The sequence below is a fragment of the Necator americanus genome, chromosome II (genome assembly GCF_031761385.1).
Source record: "Necator americanus strain Aroian chromosome II, whole genome shotgun sequence".
NCBI classification, from domain to species: domain Eukaryota; kingdom Metazoa; phylum Nematoda; class Chromadorea; order Rhabditida; family Ancylostomatidae; genus Necator; species Necator americanus.
Window position 1 is genome coordinate 22,196,229 of NC_087372.1, and position 19,900 is coordinate 22,216,128.

A 19,900-nucleotide genomic window follows, 5' to 3' on the forward strand; every position below is an offset into this window, starting at 1 on the left:
GTTTTAGGGAATGCACATTTCGCCAGTAACCCCGCCCTTTCCTGAGTATGGAATATTTTAAGAATGCAAAATTTTTTAACTGAACAATTGACCTTTGCTAACACCATTCATCGTTGCAGTCCTCGATCCCAATCGCTAGCTTCACCGCCGCTTCGAGCGCAGTCGCCTACGTAACTACACCGAGCTTCATGTCGTTTTGACCTGACCCTAACAACTTTGCTTCTCACTTTAGATGCAGTACTGTTTTCAGATGGGGACGAACACCACTCGACGACGCACGAGCGTTCCATCATGAAGACTGTGTTCGTTTTCTACTCAAGCAGCATGCTCGCGGACAAAGGAACAGTATTTCAATCGACGGGCCTGCAAGCGAAAACGGTTTCGAGTATGTTTTATTGTTTCTAAACGTTTCCTTGTTGCACGGGATCCAAGGATGTTGCCAATTTTTAGCAGCGAAAGAGTTTCCAGTCCCTCTCCACACCACCACTACCCTAAAAGACATACAGTTCCTGGAAAAGATCCTTTGTACGTGCTTTAACAAATATTCAGTAGAATAGATGTTTTGTAATTTCTGCTTTGCCCGCTTTCATTATCATTTCTCTCAATTTCAACAAACAGAGTTGTTCTTGATGTGTGCTTTCTTTCATCGACCCGCCACGACACTGTATGAAAATCGATGTTCTTTTGCACTTTGCCTATATTTTGCTACGAACTTCGTCTTGGGCTGGGAATCGTGAACTAAAATGATGGCCATAAGCGCTCTCCTTGCTGACACAACATCCTGACCAAACTATTAACGGCATCAATTAATTATTCGTGAACCGATTAAACGGATAATAGTTCATTTTTGTTTACTGCAATAGCAATGACATGGCGTGGATTTACTGCAGCAAGCCAGTTGCACCGCGTTAGCTGGCGTAATTTATTGAGAAGTATCGCTGTTCACGAAACTAACCGTCCGTGGCCAGTGGGGTTGATTTTTCATGAGTCCCAGCCCTTTTCGAATGTTGCGAGCTTTGGAGGGCCACTTTTCAGATTAAATGGTCAGGCTGACGAGTCTTCCGGTGAGGACGAGCTAAACAGCAGTATTGGTGTGATGCTCATCAACGAGAGTGAAGTCATGGACAAAGGTCAGAAGCACTCAGTTGCCGCTCTAAGTTGTCAGTATTTCATTAGTGATCTATGAGGACTTCTTTAAGGGGTGGCCTTATTCGATTCATACAAGTAAATGCAATAACAATTCATGGACAAATAGTAATGGAAGGAGGGATTAACATTGTTCATGTCGAACTGTACTTTTGAGCGAAAAAATGTTCATAGAGCCCAAAAACCATTCTCAAGTGACAAATGGATTTTCTATTTGAGAAGACGATAGTTCATCAATCGAGAGGTCGCCACTGGAAGGGAATAGCTGAGTCGGTCGGGATCCTAAAACCCAAGCATAAGGTTTAGGGGATCAATGGCATGTGGGTTAAAGTTACTAAGAGAAAAAAGGAAGATAGAGCTGAAGCTGGAAATGCTTTAACTCGAACTCTCCAAACAGACTTGCTGGAAGTGAATAGCTAAGTCACATCATGTGATACTTTTAACGTAAAAAAGAACCAAAAATGGTCTGAGAGATAGCTTTTCCGCAATCCTAATTTGACATTTAAGAACGATCTTTGTGCTCTATGGACTTTTTTTTCGAAATGGTCAGTTCACAGTCTGAACGACCAAATCTCTCCACTACTAAATAGACAAACTCTGAGCGTACGTTTTCAACCACTGACGTAGCGACTGTTTGCCTTGTAATAGAATAGAATCCGAGATCTGCATGGTGCGAGTTCCCGTGTTATCGACACTCACCTCTGCGGCTCATTTTAGGGTTTTTGGATTTAACCAAAAATGCCTCCAGCACTTTTCGAGCCAATGTTTTAGATTCGTGCGCCGAGATCTGAATCCCGATTTCAAAATTGGCTTCGTCGTGTTTTTGTGTTGTTTGGTGCCTAAAGGTGTCCAATCTCGTAACATATTCTTTCCGTTTACGTGCTTCTTGATGCGAATATATAGCGGTCGCGCCGCTTCACCAACATACTGGTTACCACAGCTCGTGCAAGGTATATTACGCCGGATCTCAAGCAGTCTCCTGGTCTACCTATGGAACAAATAATACAGTTCGATGTATCTCTCGTACAAGCGATTCCGAACTAGCTGGCGTATCCGGAGGTATCTTATCTGTGGTGGAGATTTCCAACTGTCGTGCTCGTACATTCCGGTTTCGTCTTCTTTCAGAAGTCCGGACTTCATAACCACTGGAAACAGCAATTTCGCAAACGAAAGTTAACTTTTCTCTTCTCAGGTCCACTACAAATGATTTTTGCCGTGCAGAACATGTTGTTAAAGGCATCATCCCACGAATTTTGGGTGATACAGATTTCATGTGGGTTATGCCTATACGGGGTCGTAGATTGTGGAAAAGAGGGTGATTCCGTTCATCTCCTCCTGTATCAGTGCATTCATCCCCGCCTGCGATTCGCGCGAATGGGTTTTCGACGAATCGCAGGCGGGGCACAAACGATGCGCATTGCAACAGAAGCCGTCATAGGAAGCGGCATTCCGGGGTCGTCCGTTTCTACTGAGAGAAATGAAGGGAATCACCCTCTCTCCACAATCTACGACCCCGTATAGGCATAATCCACCTGAAACCCGTACCACCCCAGATCCGTGGGGTGTTGCAGGTTTCAGGTGGATTATGCCTATACTTTAAAGGCATCACCCCACGAATCTGAGGTGGCACGGATTTCAGGTGTATTCTTCTAACGGGTAGTAGATTATGGAGAGGAGGGTGATTCCGTCCATTTCTTCCTAATTGTAGTAGAAAACGGCCCGAAAGATACGGCGCCGCACAAGGCTGGCGCTCTCTAGTCGAACTCCTTGTAGAAAATAGTGCGCCAGAACGACCGAAGCCGTATCTTCCGGGCCGTTTTTTACGGCAATTAAGAAGAAATGGATGGAATCACCCCTCTCCATAATCTACTATCCCGTATACGAATACTCTACCTAAAATCCGCACCACCTCAGATTCGTGGAGTGATGCCTTTAATCACAGCTTTTTTTCATTCGAGATGGATGAGAAGAGAGAAAGTGAACCAAGATGTTCTTGTTACTAGGCTTTCGATACTATTTCGTTTCGTAAGTACCGTTCGAGATGCCATCCTGGACGTTTAAAAAGGACGACAATTTCCCTCTGGTTTCTTCTTAGCGAGTTTCTTGTAGTCGGAGTGGCGGTTCAAAAAGTCAAAACATTTGTTCATCTTCCTTTGGGTGGCGCACATGACAAAACAATCGTCGATGTATTATGTTCGAATTGCCAAAAAAGATATTAGAAAATAATAATATGATATAATAAAAAAATATATAAATATAAAAAAATATATAAGAACCATGAATTTATATGGATTCTTAGTCTGATTTCTTGAGTTATAGCGAAGAGTATGTTGGTGAAACCGCGCGACCGCTATATATTGGCGTCAAGAAGCACCTAAATGGAAAGAATTACAGGAATGGACACCTTTAGGCACTAAGGTACACAAAAGACGACATAGCCAATTTTGAAGCCGGGATTCAGATCTCAACGTACGAATCTAAAATAATGGCTCGAAAAGCGCTGGAGACATTCTGGATCCAAGCCAAAAACCCTAAAATGAACCGTAAGAGCGAATGTGGATAACACGGAAACTCGCGCCATGCAGATCTCGGATTGCTATTCTGATGTGAATGAGCTGATGACGAACCATTTACTCTTGTGATCGATAAGTCTGGGGTTCCTGCTAGGTGTCTCCGGTCCAAGCTGAGCAGTCGCAACATCAGTGTTTGAAAAATTAGGCTCTGAGTTTGTCTATTTAGTTGTAGAGAGCGTCGTTTAGGCTGTGAATTGAATTGACCGTTTCAGGCTCTGAAGAAAGCGATTTTGCCGAAATATTAGCCAATAAAATTATTTAATAACCTCGTACACAGCTTACTAAATATCAATACGACATCTTGCTTTGCCGAGGTTTATTGAAAGTCGAATATTATTAACGTGGTTGGAATAGAACATTTTGAGATAATGGAGTAGCTGAGTTTAATGTTCTTTCTTTTCTGCCTCTTCTTCATACAAGTGTGAGATACTGTAAACAGTTTTCAGTGTGCAATGGTGTACGAAGAACGTTGCCTACGATCAAGCTGCAGCGAGTTTCGGAAGCTGATGACGAAAACTGCGCATAACTTCATCCTTCATCATCTGGTTTCTGAGCTTCCATCCAACATTTCATTTATTTAAGCAACGAGTAAGTAGGAAACGTTGTCTTGTTTAAAAATACCGGTGTGTTGTTGTTTCCACATTCTTAAGAGCTTCTATTTCTGAATCGGGTTTCCTTGTGAAGAGAAATCCATTAATGCTACCTAGCTTGTTGAGTTATGTAAAATTGTAGTTGAGAGGAGGGAGGGGTAGTGAGCGAAACTCAACCGCGCTCTTATTTCTGGAAACTTTATCTTCCTTTTTTCTTAGTAGTTTTAGCTTAATTGTTATAGATATGCTTATTTTAGGGCCCGAATTACTGAGTTGTTCAGAAATAAGAGCGCAATTGAGTGTGTCCCCCCTCCCAACTACACATTCCTCCTTGAGTAGTGATAGAAGAAATGGTTGTGTCTGGCTATGCGATGAGAACTGCAATGTTTTGAGACTTTGCTATTGTTATTTGTGGAACTTGTGAATAATCTCTAGCGTTTGAAGAAGGAAGATTAGTTATCAGGCAAACATGCAGGAGTAACAGAGAAAGAAGAATTCACTAACACATTGAAAGATGGCTAAGAAGTATTAGAAGCAATAATGCAAAGATGCTGAAGAATACGGCCAGAATGAATGCACTGGTCCTGTAAACGAGGGACCTTGAGCAACCGAACACAACAATCGAAGTGGCTATGAAGAGGGATCGGAGATCAGCAGAAAGTCCGGCATCGCACTCTGTCTCTCATCTCTCATCTCTATCGCGGTGTGCCCACCGGTGTCCTAAGCGGTGCTACTCGTTATGATAAGAGATGGCAATGCGCAACGCATCTGCGATTGTGCAGGTTGCGATGCGTCTACTGTTTATTTGAATACATTAGTTGGATCGCAGACGTTGAATGACGACAGTATTACTCTACAACTTGCGAAGTAGGAAGACCAGCGCTCGCAAGACCATTTTCACGCCTTTTTCTGGATTAGGGGGTGGAATTCGTGGCTGAACTGCAGCCTCTGATAATGGAGAGATCCCGGTGCCGCCAATTTCGTGATATGCTGCCTTTGACTGCCTATGGAGTACTTCCATCAAACGTAGCTTTTTATTAACTTGCTTGAGCTGTAGCCAAGATTGGTATTGATATTTATAAACAGCCAACCTTTAAACAACCATTTTTAAACAGTTTAAATCTGGCAAAGGTAAGATGGCCGTATCCAGTGGGTTCCCGGCTGAAGACGTTGCACGAGATGCACGACAACCTTCTCAAACATCCAGCGTAGTGGATGGACAGAAAAAATTCCGTTCTGCTTACCGCTCATATCTGATGATATGAGCAGAGCGGTATGGAGCTGCTACGAAAGCCTACAGTTGTTTGTCCATAGAACGACGTGAGAGTTGTGGAAATGTCTCCAGCGAACCTTAAGTGTCAGCTGGTACTGGGTACGTATCGTTAGGTGCCTGCAGCCTCCGCGACAACCTATCCTTAGGGGAAACGACTGGGAACGGCTGTCGTTAATTGCTCTACGCAGCACTTAATAGCGCCAGCAGAACATTGCGCAGCGTTTGCCTTATGCCCGCCCATCACATCGTCTAATGAGGTGCGAAACATGCCTGGCGAGAGCACGTTATCTCTGGCATTGCTTCTGTACGGGCTATCGATCGCTTACGTATAGCGATACATCGAATGATTGCACACGAAATGGCAGAAGTAGAAAATAATAGTGTTTTATTTATGTAAAACAAACTAATCGAAACTTTTACAAACTATTGCAATATCTTACGTGGATTAACTGGTCTGTATAAATACAAACAAACATCTATATCTTCTATATAGTTTTTTCAATTACTAATTTACGTCTTTCAAAGACCAGGTTCTCGTTTCTACACTATCTAATTTTTATTTTCGAACGTTTTCAATTTTCAGCTTCATTTATTTTTTCTGATTTTGTTTTTTTCCTGTACAAGTCTTATACGCTCTTCATTTTTAGCATTTTCAATTTCTACGTTTTTTTTTCCACTTGCTACGTTGTTAGCTATTCGTTCTTCGTTCCTTCCTTGGAGTCAACTCTATCACTTAATTGCCATACACACACGGCATATGACCTCAGTGACGTGGTGATGGATAGACGTGGCTTAGTGATCACAGCTAGCCTAAGATATGCCTGGTCTGTCCTACCGACAGCCTTTTCTGCAGGCACTTATTCGGCTGCGATCGGCTACGTAATCGCGCGTATGACCGACTCTGCATAACACCCAGCTGCGTGATTTGCCGTATGACAGAGAGGGTGATTGAATGGTATCAGGAGTGTGTAGTGGCGTATTCTATCACGTGCAGGTTGTGACGTGACGATTATACAGGGGAAATGGGACGCCCATTGTGTGTTCGGGTCAAGGAGCATCTATGCACTCGCAAGATCTAAACTGTCTAGCTCCACATATCTCTGCAGGTTTTGATCTACGGGGAGGACCGTCAGTTCCTTACAAAAAACTAGTTTGACTCGTTGTTGTGGTACGTAGTGTTGCGTTGTCAAATGTAGATGTATTCAAAGACAGTCGAAAATAGGCAGTACTTCCATCAAAGTTCCACATCAATTCCATTGGATATGATATAAGCGTTGAAAATATTTGTTTCAATCTTAGCAATCGATTTGATATTTGAGTAGATTAAACGATTAAAGTGGATTGTATTTAAAGAAACTTAGTTTTGAACCAGTTGAGAAGCACTTATATAAAATTGCTGTTACATTCGCTCACTGTACTACTGTTAGCCTACAGCTCTTCTACCTACGGGTTGCGTACTGTTGATAGTGTCCGTAGAATCGGTTAAACTGATAGTGCTAATATCAACGGTCTGCTTTGCAGTTGTAGTCGAAGAATTACTTTAACTGGAATTAGAAACTTTCGGTTTTTTGACGCATTCACTCGTTATCTGAATACATAAATGCTTGATGCGCGAGTGCGTGTCTGAGCGAATTCAGCTTCCTTAACGATTTATAAGAGTTTCGAGCACCACTGTCTGCATTTACGTTTTATATTCACAATAAGAGTGTTTATCTGGTCTGGTCCAGACTGCGATAAAGCACTACGTTACCTGAAAAACAACTGCACTACTAGATGAATACGTTGCCGGGTTGACTGCTACATAACGGCAAAACCTACTATGCAGACAAATTAATCGCTATGCCTCTTAGCCCACTCAGTAAATTCCTGAATGGATCAGCATCTGATAAAATGTCAGATAAAATCTTAAAACTCCTGTTGGAACAACAGTTCGAAGTCGGATTCTGGCATCGAGAATTCCTCTCGCGTGAATCTTACTACATATGAAAATGATCGAGAAAAAAAGTGATTAACAGTTGGAATAGAATACGATTAAAGTGGATTAGATTTAAAGAAACTTAGTTTCGAACCAGTTGAGAAGAATAGAAAAATTGAAAAAAAAGAAAGAAAAATTGAATGAGAATATATATTATACACACATATATACAAGCAAGCATATATATATATATATAATATATATATATATATATATATAATATATATATATATATATATATATATATATATATATATATATATATATATTTTTTTTTTATATATATGTACATGTTCGTTACGAATTTCGTTTGAGACACTATTCTACGGCGTAACTTGTATTTCGCCGCAAAGTAGGACCAACGTGCGTCACTCATATGAAGCACATAAACAGTGACAGTGAAATTTGAACAATAAAAATAAGAAACTCAACAATTCATGACCATCACTTAGCGAATATATGGAAAATTTCGCCAGAGCCGTAAAATTCATGGATATACGGGAATTCGGACGTGTCTCGAGGGAGTCGTTATGAAACACGAAATGTATTCTTTGGAGATCTTCCCATTTACAGTTCCTCTATAAATTAGATATCCCAAAGTAAGTCAGTAGTTTCTCCATTTTGTTTTTGGTGGACCAACTTGTCGCTTCCAAATTCATGGTTGCAATTCGTAGTCATCTTCGTTCATCTGTTGTCGTTTGCAACACACATCTTTCTGGCCCCGTCCATTTTCTTTCAATCGCTCTAGCCTTGATATCTTTGAGTTTTGCAGCATTTTCAACCAGATATTCGTACGATGCAGTAATACTACGCATTTTTCTCATCATTTTCCGTTGGGCTGTGTAGCGCTTTGAGATCCTTGCTTCTTGTAGCTGAAGTTCCACTGCCGTAACGAAGAGAAGGTTCCACGCATTTTATATAAAGTCGACGCTTGAACTTCATTGGAAATCTGCAGTTTGTGAAATATGCACGGAATCGTTAGCTACGTTGTTAGACTCCTACCAAAAAATTAGCACTGACCAACATAAACAGAGTTGCTGCAATAATGGATAGGAGATCCATCAGTGAAGATAGTTATTTCTTCAGAATTTGTCGTGACAGTTGTCTTAGAATAATTCATTCTCACTCCCACAATTTGGCTTTTGTCGCTTTCCTGAAGCATTAACCGGAGTTATTGTTGTTTGTGCACGAAGAGAACTGCATCATCAGCGTACCTAAGATGATTTAAGCGGACCCCACTTATGTTGATTATTCTATTCCTCCAGTCTAAGCTACGGAAGACGTCTTCCAGAGCGGCAGTGAAGAGAGCAGAAGAGATAAGGACTCCTTGTTAAACACCTCGTTAAGTGTTAACATTAACTAGGCGGCCTACTTCGAATGTTACAGCAGCAGATGTGTAGATGTTCGACAAAAGACGAATTATCTTTGGACGAACTCCTTTTCGGTATAGCGATGTCCAGATCATCTCATGTTCGAGCTTTCGAGTAGTCAACGAAACCTATGTTCAGTGGAAAATCATACTCAAGGCTCTTCTCTATCAATTGGTTAATTACGTGAATTTGATCTAGCGTGGAAAAGTTGAGTCGAAAACCAGCTTGTTCAGCGGGTTGGTTGATTTCTAGGGAAACCATCATTCTTTGTAAAATGGTTCAAATTAATGCTTTATATATGACGGATTTGATAACACATCCTAAGTAACAAAAGAAAGTCACATTTCCGACATGACAAGAAAGTTGTATGAAATCCGACATCGACTTTTACATCAGCAGTCTGGCAAAAACAGTGTGGAATTCCCAATCGTCAGGAAAGCGCTGCGACTCCCTTTGAAAACAGACATTGAACAGAAACATCTGATGCGATTAAATCAAGCAATCTTTAGCAGTGCAAGCCTTCGAAGAGCTCTATGAGTGAGACGAATTTTTTAATTTCTGCTAAGCACTTTATCCTTTGAGTTCTGCACACTTTCTCGAACGCAATTTTCATTATCAGTTAAACTAACTCTAGTAAAACGAAATAAACTGTTACTGAGCACTTGTGTTCCTCAATGTTTCTCTCTTGTTCGTTTTCATCTTTTTAATGGAATTAGTTCCACACAGACTTCATATCGAAATAGAGTACTACAATAACAAGAATGACCTTTCTCGAGATATTCTCCGTTTCATCTTGATTTGGGGCAGACGTTTTGCTGAAGCTGACTCGGTATAACGTATAAGAGGCGACAACGTCCTGGATCCCAAAATCCAAAGATTTCTATCAGAGATGCATTCCTAAGCCAGTCCAACGGTGGGAAGAGGTCGTTACCCTCCAGCGTCGAAGATACAGTTGAATGTATGACAAAAGGGGGGGGGAGGACAAAATCAACTCAGACACAACGATTTTTGTTTTAAAAAATAACTCCAATAAGGTGGTTGAATGATGAGGAGAAGTTGCAATAGGTAACAATAGGTAATAACAAGCGATAGATCATTTATTGTGTCGTTCTTGTTACTTTTTTCTGGGGATCATGTTTATGAGGCGGAAGAATGTATAAATCCTATCTTCCAATCTAGTTGATCCAATGAAAGTGAAGTGATACAATTGGCCAACAACAATTCAGTACGCAGTTTTAACTAGAAGAGAAATCATATAGATGCGCTATTATATTCTACTGTTCTTTATTCTTTGTTACTTCCAAACACCTTGTTTCATTCCTTAACAGTATCTTGTATATTACAAATGTGCGAGAACTTCTTGTTGAAACACCTACTTCTTCATGAAGGAAAGCCCCACCAGCGAATTTGTTCACAAATCTCAAGGAGATTATGTGTGTTTATGTGATAAATTACTAAACCTCTGATTTTCCAATTATGCTCAACAAGACGAACATTTCCGGAAGCCTCAGCTATGTGTATGTGGATAGGCTGGAAAGCCAATATAAGAGGGATTTGTTGCCGAGCTGAGAAGCATAGAATGTTATGTAGGAAAAACAACAACATCTAACGTGTGTTCAACTGAATGAATAGTCCAAACAAAAATGACTTCCAACAAAAATGACATCTCTGTTGTTGTGGGTTCGAGCAGACCGAAAATTAACAGGAAGACATGATAAAGGAGTACCAAATTTATATCCGATCCATCCTTACCGGTAGCAAGTGCATTGTCCTTTCTTGAAATATTTATTAGTGGTGAAATTCAGTTAATTCGTTTTTTTTTTGGCAGTTATAAGCACTTCATTGGTTCACCTCATTACTGATTTCTGTTTTGTAACGCAGCAGTTCTGGACTGGATTTAATTTTTCTTCGAAATCTTATGTATTTGATCTCCATTAGTTTTTTTCTGCACTTCTGAACCTTCCGCCTGCTTTCTGCTACAGTTTTGCGTAGAGCACGATTACTCACATGTGGATGAAATGCGGGTTCTCACAAGTAAAAGCACGACACCATCCCACTTTACACGGGTGAGATACCTAAACCGGTTTGAGGGTTCTGAAATCTTTGGAGATATACGAAAGCTATCTACTCGGAAATAGGATATTCCTTTGAGAAAAGAAACCGTTTGTGTTTCATCCTTGGTTTATCCCGAAAACCGTACATTGGACTAGTCAATAATTAAAAGCGATTATTTGAAAGCAATACTGTTCAGTTCAAAGGAGAAATGGAATGATTTCAACAGCGAAGAAAGAGAGTAAGGTGGAATGCAATCTCTAAAGGGGAGAGATAAACATCAGTGAAAATGTGTGGGACATATGGCTACAGCTCGTAAAAGAAATCCAATTTTCAACTACATAAAGAATGCGTTAACAGAGAGGATTGTGCCAGCCGTGAGTTGTAGAAGCCAAGAATCATTAACGTTCCTGTCAAAAACAACTCCATGCTAGCAATAAAGACTACTTGAGTGAGAAAGAAGTCACAACATAGAATATTTATCTAAGGATAACTTACCTTAGCTAGCAGACATTTAAAGCTAGAATACGCAATGTAGCAGATATAGCGAAGGTAAAAGTTATCATTTTCACCTTTCACCTCAGGTCGGATAGCTACGAATGTCTTTTAACACTAAAGGTCCTCACGCTTATGAAGGGCCGCAGATTTGGCAGAAGTGGCAGCGGGCCAGCGCGCCGTGACGCTACCGCCCGCGCGGCCGTTTAAGCAGATTTAGATGGCACCGAGCATGCACGAAGGAACAGTAGCCACTTATAATTCGCAGTTGGCGCACCAAAATTCTCTCTTGTGGGATTTGTCTATTTGCACAATCGATGGACAGAGAGTATCTATGGGGATTACAAATACGATTTTTGCATCCAAAGTGCAAATTTTTACAAAGTTGGGATGCCTAGTGATTTTGATGTTGCCAATTATACAAACAACGAGAGCTCAGGCATTTAACTACTGCATTGTGGCTTCGGATTTGGGTGCTGAAATGGTGCACTTTTGCATCGAAATATGTCTTGATAGTAATGGTTCTTTTCAGTAACCCCTAGTTACTACAAGATAAATGCAGTTGATAATCTGTTTCTACATTTTTATGTTCTTAGGCAAACCACACAATTAAATTATCAACTCTGCAGCAATCATTGGTACGTCGTTAATCAAAAAGACATGAGTATGGCGGATCGTTTCGATTTCGTTCTTATATACCGAATGTATCGAATACCGAAATTTAGGTGGAGGAGAACATATTGGTTTTGATAATGCGACGTAAACAGACAAATAAAATAATTGCTGATAATTAGACATTGCTGTAATGCAACTGTTTTAGGTTACTCTCTGGAAGAGATTGAGCAGGCCGTCTTTCCTACTACATAAAAAACCCTGTTTTCCATCCGGAAGTAAGGTGAAGAGAAAAATATTGTGAAGAGACCACCAGACTAGACAGAAAGCTAGACTAGACAGTTTAGACAAATGAACCTTACATAGCTCATCCTCTAGAGGTCTTCAGGTGCGAAATGCGAATCGCCGCCAGCAGCGCAACCTCCGCAGCAGACAAAATTTGCAAAAGCCCCAGCGCAAAGTTGGACCTAGACTCGGAGCGACATTCAATGGCCAAAAAAACTTTAGCATTCATTGGATGTGTAGAAAGAAGTTTGGGGAGGGAGAATTTTGGTTCATCTTGATGAACAATGCAATCTTAACAGTGCGTGTTGAGTGGGTTTCTGCACATAGCCTGGGAATGTGCTATACGGGATGCGTATCACAAACCTACTCATCCTCGGAGAAAAAACCTCGGAGAAACTACTCATATCTCACGCCATTCTAGAACATCCGAGAAGAGTTGGATCTGTATATTCAACTTTGCTCGCTAGAGACTAATTGTGGTACGCTTGCTGTTCTGGCCGCTACTCTCGCAAATGGAGGTAGGTGCGATGAAAATTTAGAAAACAGTTGTTAGACCGGGCAAGCACAATACACTTTCGACTTTTTATTCGATGAAGGAATTAAATGAACGAAGACCTTACATTACGTAGACGTGTTATGCCAACTCGGTTTAACATATTCGGTGTTCAGTAAATATAGTAATAGATGCATTCAATTCTATCAAAAGTGAGTTCCACCATCCTTTTCTTCGCGTTACATGTTGTCGAAAATCTGAAAAAAAAAGTACAAGCAACTTGGTTAGAAATGTGTTCTCCACTCCTTTTTTCAACCTCCGTTCTACAAGCTTGGTCTCATTGGTAGATCTTTGGATTTGAAATCGGGAAAATGGTCATTATGTTTGTTCGCTGGTTACACGGATTCCGTACACGACACTATTATTTCCACTATTATTTTTGTTGCAAAAAAAGTTCTGCCACGGTTTAACATGAAAAATGAAGATTTTGAAAATGTTCCTCTAGTTCCCATTTATTTTACTTGAAGTTCGAGTGCGAATATTGACCACGACCGAAACATAGCACATGTATAGAATAGCAAAAAAAAACATTTCTAACAATTTATGTGGTTAGGTCAGAGCCAAGTAAACTGGCTGGATAAATTATGCTTGAAAATATAGAAACTTGTTCGTCAGCTAGATAGTATTGGGTTCCAAAAACACTCCAAAAAATTGTGACTTTGACCAACTGCTCATTTTGACTGGTCTCAAGTGCGCCAACTATGCAGTAATGTTCGCTCCAACCAGCGCAGAGTTCCGACATTTTTTGAACCTTGTGTAAAGATAGGTGCAATCTTCGGACTGGAACTCCACCTTGACAAATGAAAGCAGAAGAGGGTCTTCTTGGGACCTTCAAAGGGAATCAGGGTGGACGATCAACTCACTGAACTCGAACACAATTTCTGTTATTTATAGTGTATTGAAAAATGACAAAGTTGAGCCAAGAACAACGCCTGAGGAACTTCACATCAGGACCCACGGCCTACAATGGAATGAACAGGGGGAGAGGCTCCCCGAGTTCATCATGACGACTAAGACCATCTATGGGAACTCGCAATTCCAGAAGCCCTCCTCTCTACGCCGGACGTGGGAGTCACTGGACATGAAATGGACCACATCATTGTCAATAAAAGGTTCTGCCTGACGGACGTCACTGTTTTGCCAGATCGGACCATCGCCTCTTCCGAGAAAGTTTTTCCTTCACAAGGAGAGAAGGGAAAACCGCTAAGTTCACTAAGCGAACTCCCAGAACTATCATTAACTGGGATCTCTTCGCTACGCTAGCCGGTTTTTGGGAAGATTCCGTAATGGACAACATCGACGAGGAATATGACCGACTCATTGAACACCTTCATGTCTGCACGAAGAAGGCTGAGAGTTTTAAAACCACGGAAAGGTGGCTGTCTCTTGAAATTCTTGAGCTGATACGCCAGCGTGGAGCAACACGAGCCGCAGGGAACCAAGAACTCACGTCCGAGCTCGCAAAGCTTTGCAGAGAGGCGATAGAGGAAGACCTTAAAGAGAGAAGAGCAGAAGTGCTGGCTGAAGCTACAGAGGCGGGGAAAAGCATCCGCTATGCTCTTCGGGACTTTGCCAGTCGCAAGACGAGGATGACTTCTCTTCGGAACCCGAAGGGGACAGCCATTGCATCGAGAAGGGGAAAATCATCTACGACTTCTACTCTTATCTCTTCGACATCCATGCCCACTTGCCTCTTCACTATTTGAGGGAAGACGGACATGTCATTCCAGAGGTTCTCCCGTCCGAAATACGACATGCTATCATGTCGGTAAGAAATCGTGCGGCACCCGGTGTCGACACAATAAGACCAGAACACCTGAAGAACCTTCCGCCGGTACTCATCAACATCCTTGCGAGGCTCTTTACACGTTACCTGTCGGAATGCAAGGTTCCTAAACAGCGGAAGACCAGCAAGACCGTGTTGTTTTATAAAAAGGGAGATCAACATCAAAAAGGGAGACATCGGCAACTATCGGCCAATCTGCTTACTGTCCGTCATTTACAAGCTCTTTACAAGTTTAGTCGTCGTCGTTCCTTGTTTGAAGCTTTATTCGTGGGCTGTTGCGAACCAAATATGAACAATCATGTGGAGTATATATACGCTTCCAAGAATTTAATTTTGTCTGTCTAATTTGTCTAATTTTGTCTGTCTTCTGGAGCTATGACTAAGATGAAAATGTCTCATCGTATAGACAGATCAATGAACAAATGAGAGAATGATTAATCCATGCTATAGCGAGAGTTATTGAAAGAATGCGACTATTTTATCGGTTAGATAAACTACCGGGGCCCATTAGGTTTGCTTCTTGACTGATGAATGAAAAGTATCTCGAAATGCAGACGTTACTGGGGTAATACAGGACAGAAACAAAGCAAGGATACAGCAGACTAACAGGAATTTAAGATTGAAGAAATTGAATTTGTCTACGGCAGAGGATAACCAATCTGCTATTTTTTCTAGTGAATCGCTTGGCTTGTTGACGGCCATTTCGCTGTTAACTGCTATCTCTCTTTGAAGTTGTGCGTCGTTGACATAGTCGAGGAGACCGCTTAGATGGAAACTCGACTGTCCTCCGGAGCAAGAGATGGTGCAGCTTGTCGAAACTTTAGGGGAGTTGAAGTGAAATGTCAATTCGCTAGTTTTCCTCTTTTCGTGCAGGTAGCAATTTGGTGCTGCTTGTTGCAGGTGATATCAGCTGTTGTTTGTTCTTCCGTGGAATAGCCCACGACGGTTATTTTGGCTCCAACTAGGCATGAATAACATCCTTCGATATTAGAAGCTGTTACGAAACATTTTCCTTGATTTTGTATCGAGACGATTCTAACGTTCTCCATATTCACTTGGACGTTGATTGCTGATCCAACTTGTGTGTGAGCTGCGATGGTGTCCTCATATTTCTCGATGATGACGTTTTTGCTGATTAATGGCAAGGTGTTGTGTTGTAGATGTTTTGACATATTTCCTTCCGGGCAAGTACAGGTGGCTTGGTACGGTCTTGTGGAGCAGGTGCACGTTCTCCAAGAAAAATGGCAGAGAAACGTGATTGCGTCGGTTTTGGAAACATATTGAGGTTGTGCTGGTGTTTGTGGTGTCAAGTTATTGGCTTGGACTTTCATCGTCATTGCTGTTCTTGAGCCATCGGTGATGAATGCTGACGTGAGGATGGGCAGTTGGGGTGAAATCGTGCCCAATAGTGACAGTCTGATGTTGTTGATTCGTGTGGTTCGTCTTGGGCGAAGAATGACTGGATGCGTAGTGGTTTCTGTTTGAAGTAGGAGCGTAACTTCAGCAATTAGTGTGAGTTCCCACACAGAACACGTGTAGACTGTGTAGATGGTGCTTGACGTTGGTCTAGCGTACAACCTGTAGAATAAGCATGATGGTGTGCAGAAGAAACATCCATCGCACGTTATGCACTGGCAACTTGCGGTGCAGAAGGTAAATCCGGGTGATTTGATGCTCTCCAACTGAACTCAGGAATGATGTCTGAGGATTTGGTGTTGTCGCATTTGTCCGGTTGACAACTACCCGCTCTGTAACATCTATGCGAGGATTCCGAATTCAGTTCGTGATCTCTTGTGAAAAATTCGATCCTTTTGTGACAGATGTGGCGGATTCTCTTTGCGCGAAGAGAAATGAGACCGATGTGTTCATCCTTGTGGTTTCTCAAGGAGAGGCATACGTCCTGACCCAGTGGTTGGAGAGTTAGGGTTGCTCCTTCGTTGAAAGTGCATGTTTCAGTCGAGTTGATGATTGAACAGGATTTTGTCGTACTGACTATTGAAATGACGTCTGAACAGCAGTTTCCTTGTTATGACCCGTAGACAAGGATTGCTGTGGCAACGAAGACAGCGGGGTGTCGAAGTGAACGGTGTTGTCGTTTGCAGTGAGTGTAGGTTCGAAACTGAGTGGTGGAGGGGTTTGTTTCTCTTCTCGTGGTTTCCCTTTTGTTCCTTCTTAGAAGGTTGAAGAGGAAGTTGAGAAGGCGGAGGGGTAGCTTCATCGTTTTCTTGATGACAAAGATGACCGGTTTCAAGATCCAGTAGCATGATAACAAGATGATGCATATTGATGTGATCAACAAGATGTCAAGGTTTGTCCAACATTGAGTATTGTAGATTTTCTCTATGCAGAGGCTGCAGTGGAGAACTTCGCATATTGGATGCGAGGGACAAGTTAGAGAGGAGTGATGAACGTGTAGTCCATTTTGCCATGCTGTGATTTTGATGGTGTACTTAAAAACTACTAGCTCCGTCGGGAAGAACAGTGCGGTATTCGAGAGGTGGGTTGCAAAGACGCAGTAAGAGCTTATGCATGCTTCTATCTTATCGATTTCTCGATCTGATCCTATTTCCACACCTCCTTTTGAGCATTTGGCTGAAATGAAAACAGCCTCAGCGTGAGCGTCCGTGTTGTGAGGATAGAATTCTCTCATGGTCGTTCCCCATGCTTTGATAGGGATCAGCATGTCCGAGGATCTCGTATTGCTGAAGTCATACAGCGCGACTGGTGTGTCATACATACAGAACTTATCGGCACCGTCATTGCATTGCTGCTTTTCGCAAAACATTGATGTTCCTCGGTAGGGATGTGTTGCAGTGACTAGCCTTCCGTCCAAATCGATGCATATGAAGTCGTCGGAGTTCAGATAGTCCTTCTCAGAAACTTGAAGCCGGGGTACCATAAGCAATGTGCCATCGTAGAGTTCGATTTGGTTAAACGTTCCAATTTTCTTTTTCTGGCTGCACTTGGTTGATTGCTCGAAGGAGCAGACCTCGTCAGGATTAAAATGAAGAAACTCAGATGGGATGTTCGACGCCTTTGATTGCTGTGTGCGAGAGTTGTTGTAGTGTGAGCAGAATTGTGACCATTTTGGGCATTCGCATTTCCGTCCGCAGAGTTGTAGATTCTTTGATGGGTGGAAGGAAGCTCGAGTTTCGCCGTGTGAGCATGTAATTGGAAACCAGCAGATCTGCCGTTTGTTCTCCTTTGAATACACTGCTACAGCTATTCCCTTTGTCACACACGGAGTTGCGTAAATGATTTTCTTGTCAAGTGTTAGTTCTTCAGGACAACGAGAGCTGGCCGTAATGATGCACTGTGGGAGAGCTGTCATGATCGAAATGAATAAGGGTAGGCTCAGTTGTTGTCGTCGAGCTTTGGACCGAGTGACCATATGATGGGTCGGGGATGGGGTTCTTCTTTCCGTTGATTCGTTCTGAGTATTCGTGGGCACAGTTGGAGTGTGTTCTTGAGTAGTTGAATTTGAAGTGATTTCGAAGCGGCTGACAAGGTTGATGGGCCTTGTTATTATCAGTCGTGAAGGCAGTCGAATTTGAACTGAACGCTGATATCCGTCGGATGATCCACATATTTGTCCCATTTTCCACATGCCTCTCTTATTGTTGTCGTCTTGGATGAGAACGTACTCTCCATTTGCTGGCTTGTCGTTGTGATGGATCCGTGGATAGGGGCCAGAAATTTGTTGTCGCTCGCGTAAAGATGTCAGGTATTCGACTTGCCACCTGTTCCAAAAGGTCTCGAGAAGTTGGAGTCCGAATCTCCAGTCTTTGATCAGATTGTCTTTCGTTGTGTATTGTGGCCTCCATTCATCGTCTTCATTGAGCAGACGGGGAGAAGATAGGCGAACTGTGGGACGTATGAAACCAACTGGGCGTAAAGGTAAGAAGTCTTCTTGGTCGTTCACGTATGTAAGAGGTCTTGAGTTGCAAATGGCTTCCGATTCCTTTGCTAGTGTATGTAAATCGTCCATTGGAAGTGTCCGATTTCTTGTGGCTTGCATGAAGGCGGACTTGAAAATGCCTATCATTCGTTCATAAACTCCTCTTTGCCACGGACTGAACACAGGTATGAACTTGAACTGGATTTTGTTGGTTGCGCAGTAGTTCAGTAAGTCTTCTGGTCTTTCCTCGTTCATGGGTTCATCCGATTGTGCTTGTGCGAAGGTCTTGAATGCAGATTATTCTTGTCGGGCACCCGTTCGTGGCAATGAAGCGTTTTAGACAGTGTGACAAGTTATTAGTAGGATCCAGCATTTTTTGGTCTCTCCATGTTTGGATTTGCACTTTATTGGTCCCATGACGTCAAGTCCGCAGTTTTCGAAGGGATGGTTGGGTTTGTTGACGCGATAATCTGGATGTGGAGGGAAGTCCGGTAGCTTGAATGGTTTCGCATTATTTCGTCTGCAAAGGAAGCAGCGGTTGTTGATGACGCGTTTCACTGTTGACCTTCCTTTGGGTATCCATACTGATTTTCGGAGCTCGATTAATGTTTGTTCTGTTCCAGAATGGTGATTCAGCTCGTGGACGTGTAGGATGAATAGCTCGGTGATGTTGTTTTTACGTGGGAGTAGAATAGGTTCTTTTGTCTCCAGAGACTCATGGATTCCTGTTCGAACTCTGAACAAGTGTGTCCGTCCGCACTTGAAGAGTGTAAGTTGACGTTGCAGATCATTGCAAGGTGGGTCCTCGATTTGAGCCATTCGGAATAGAATTATTTCTGCCTTGGATCGTAAGGCATTCTTCGTAGCTCCGAAGTGTTGAGTGGCCTTTGTCGAAAGTCTGGTAATGAAGGTGAGGATCGTGACGAGTGTCCTCAGGATATAGGTCCACTTGCTGAATCTTTCAGATTCCATTACTGATGTCATTTGGGTCTGTTCAATTTCTGGCTTTTGTTGTGTAGTACAGCATACAGCGGATGCAGAGTGTTCTTCGGCATCTGAGCCAATCTTCTCGTTTGGCCACGTGTTTTCTTCTCCGAGGAGGAAACTGGGTCCATTCCACCAGAGATTGTTGGAAATCAGTTCGTCTATTGTGCATCCCCGGCTTGCGACGTCTGCAGGGTTTTATGAGCCTGGTATGTGACAGAAGATTGCATCTTGAGCCTTTTCTCGAATTGTTCGGACGCGGTTACGTATAAATATGGGGAGATCCTTATCTGACTGTGTCCATGAGA

The 19,900-nt window shown here is 42.3% G+C and overlaps 5 protein-coding genes across 7 annotated transcripts in view; 3 read left to right on the forward strand and 2 right to left on the reverse strand.

Moving 5' to 3' along the window:
* Positions 1-4,245, forward strand: part of RB195_019001 (uncharacterized protein) — a gene marked incomplete at both ends in the record, with an annotated part of 28,733 nt that extends 24,488 nt beyond the window's left edge. For 2 of the 3 annotated variants that reach the window (XM_064186665.1, XM_064186663.1), the window contains 3 exons: positions 251-385; positions 1,036-1,130; positions 4,166-4,245. In XM_064186665.1, the coding sequence (XP_064042545.1) occupies positions 251-385; positions 1,036-1,130; positions 4,166-4,245 (310 nt within the window). Of the gene's footprint in view, positions 1-250; positions 386-450; positions 526-1,035; positions 1,131-4,165 lie in introns of all 3 variants that reach the window. The other variant, XM_064186664.1, reaches the window with a different exon arrangement.
* A 5,388-nt stretch (positions 4,246-9,633) lies between these two features.
* On the forward strand, positions 9,634-16,195 carry RB195_019002 (uncharacterized protein; the record flags this gene model as incomplete). Its single annotated transcript, XM_064186666.1, has 3 exons — positions 9,634-9,756; positions 12,793-12,889; positions 15,996-16,195. The coding sequence occupies 3 exons, from the start codon at positions 9,634-9,636 to the stop codon at positions 16,193-16,195; spliced, it is 420 nt and encodes a 139-aa protein (XP_064042547.1).
* Positions 14,211-14,630, forward strand: RB195_019003 (uncharacterized protein; the record flags this gene model as incomplete). The annotated part of the gene is made up of 1 exon (XM_064186667.1): positions 14,211-14,630. One exon carries the CDS (start codon positions 14,211-14,213, stop codon positions 14,628-14,630), a length of 420 nt encoding a protein of 139 aa, XP_064042548.1.
* A 541-nt stretch (positions 16,196-16,736) lies between the features above and the next one.
* On the reverse strand, positions 16,737-18,863 carry RB195_019004 (uncharacterized protein; the record flags this gene model as incomplete). The annotated part of the gene is made up of 1 exon (XM_064186668.1): positions 16,737-18,863. The coding sequence occupies one exon, from the start codon at positions 18,861-18,863 to the stop codon at positions 16,737-16,739; it is 2,127 nt and encodes a 708-aa protein (XP_064042549.1).
* Positions 18,864-18,944: 81 nt separating this feature from the next.
* On the reverse strand, positions 18,945-19,580 carry RB195_019005 (uncharacterized protein; the record flags this gene model as incomplete). The annotated part of the gene is made up of 1 exon (XM_064186669.1): positions 18,945-19,580. One exon carries the CDS (start codon positions 19,578-19,580, stop codon positions 18,945-18,947), a length of 636 nt encoding a protein of 211 aa, XP_064042550.1.
* Between the last annotated feature and the right edge of the window lie 320 nt (positions 19,581-19,900).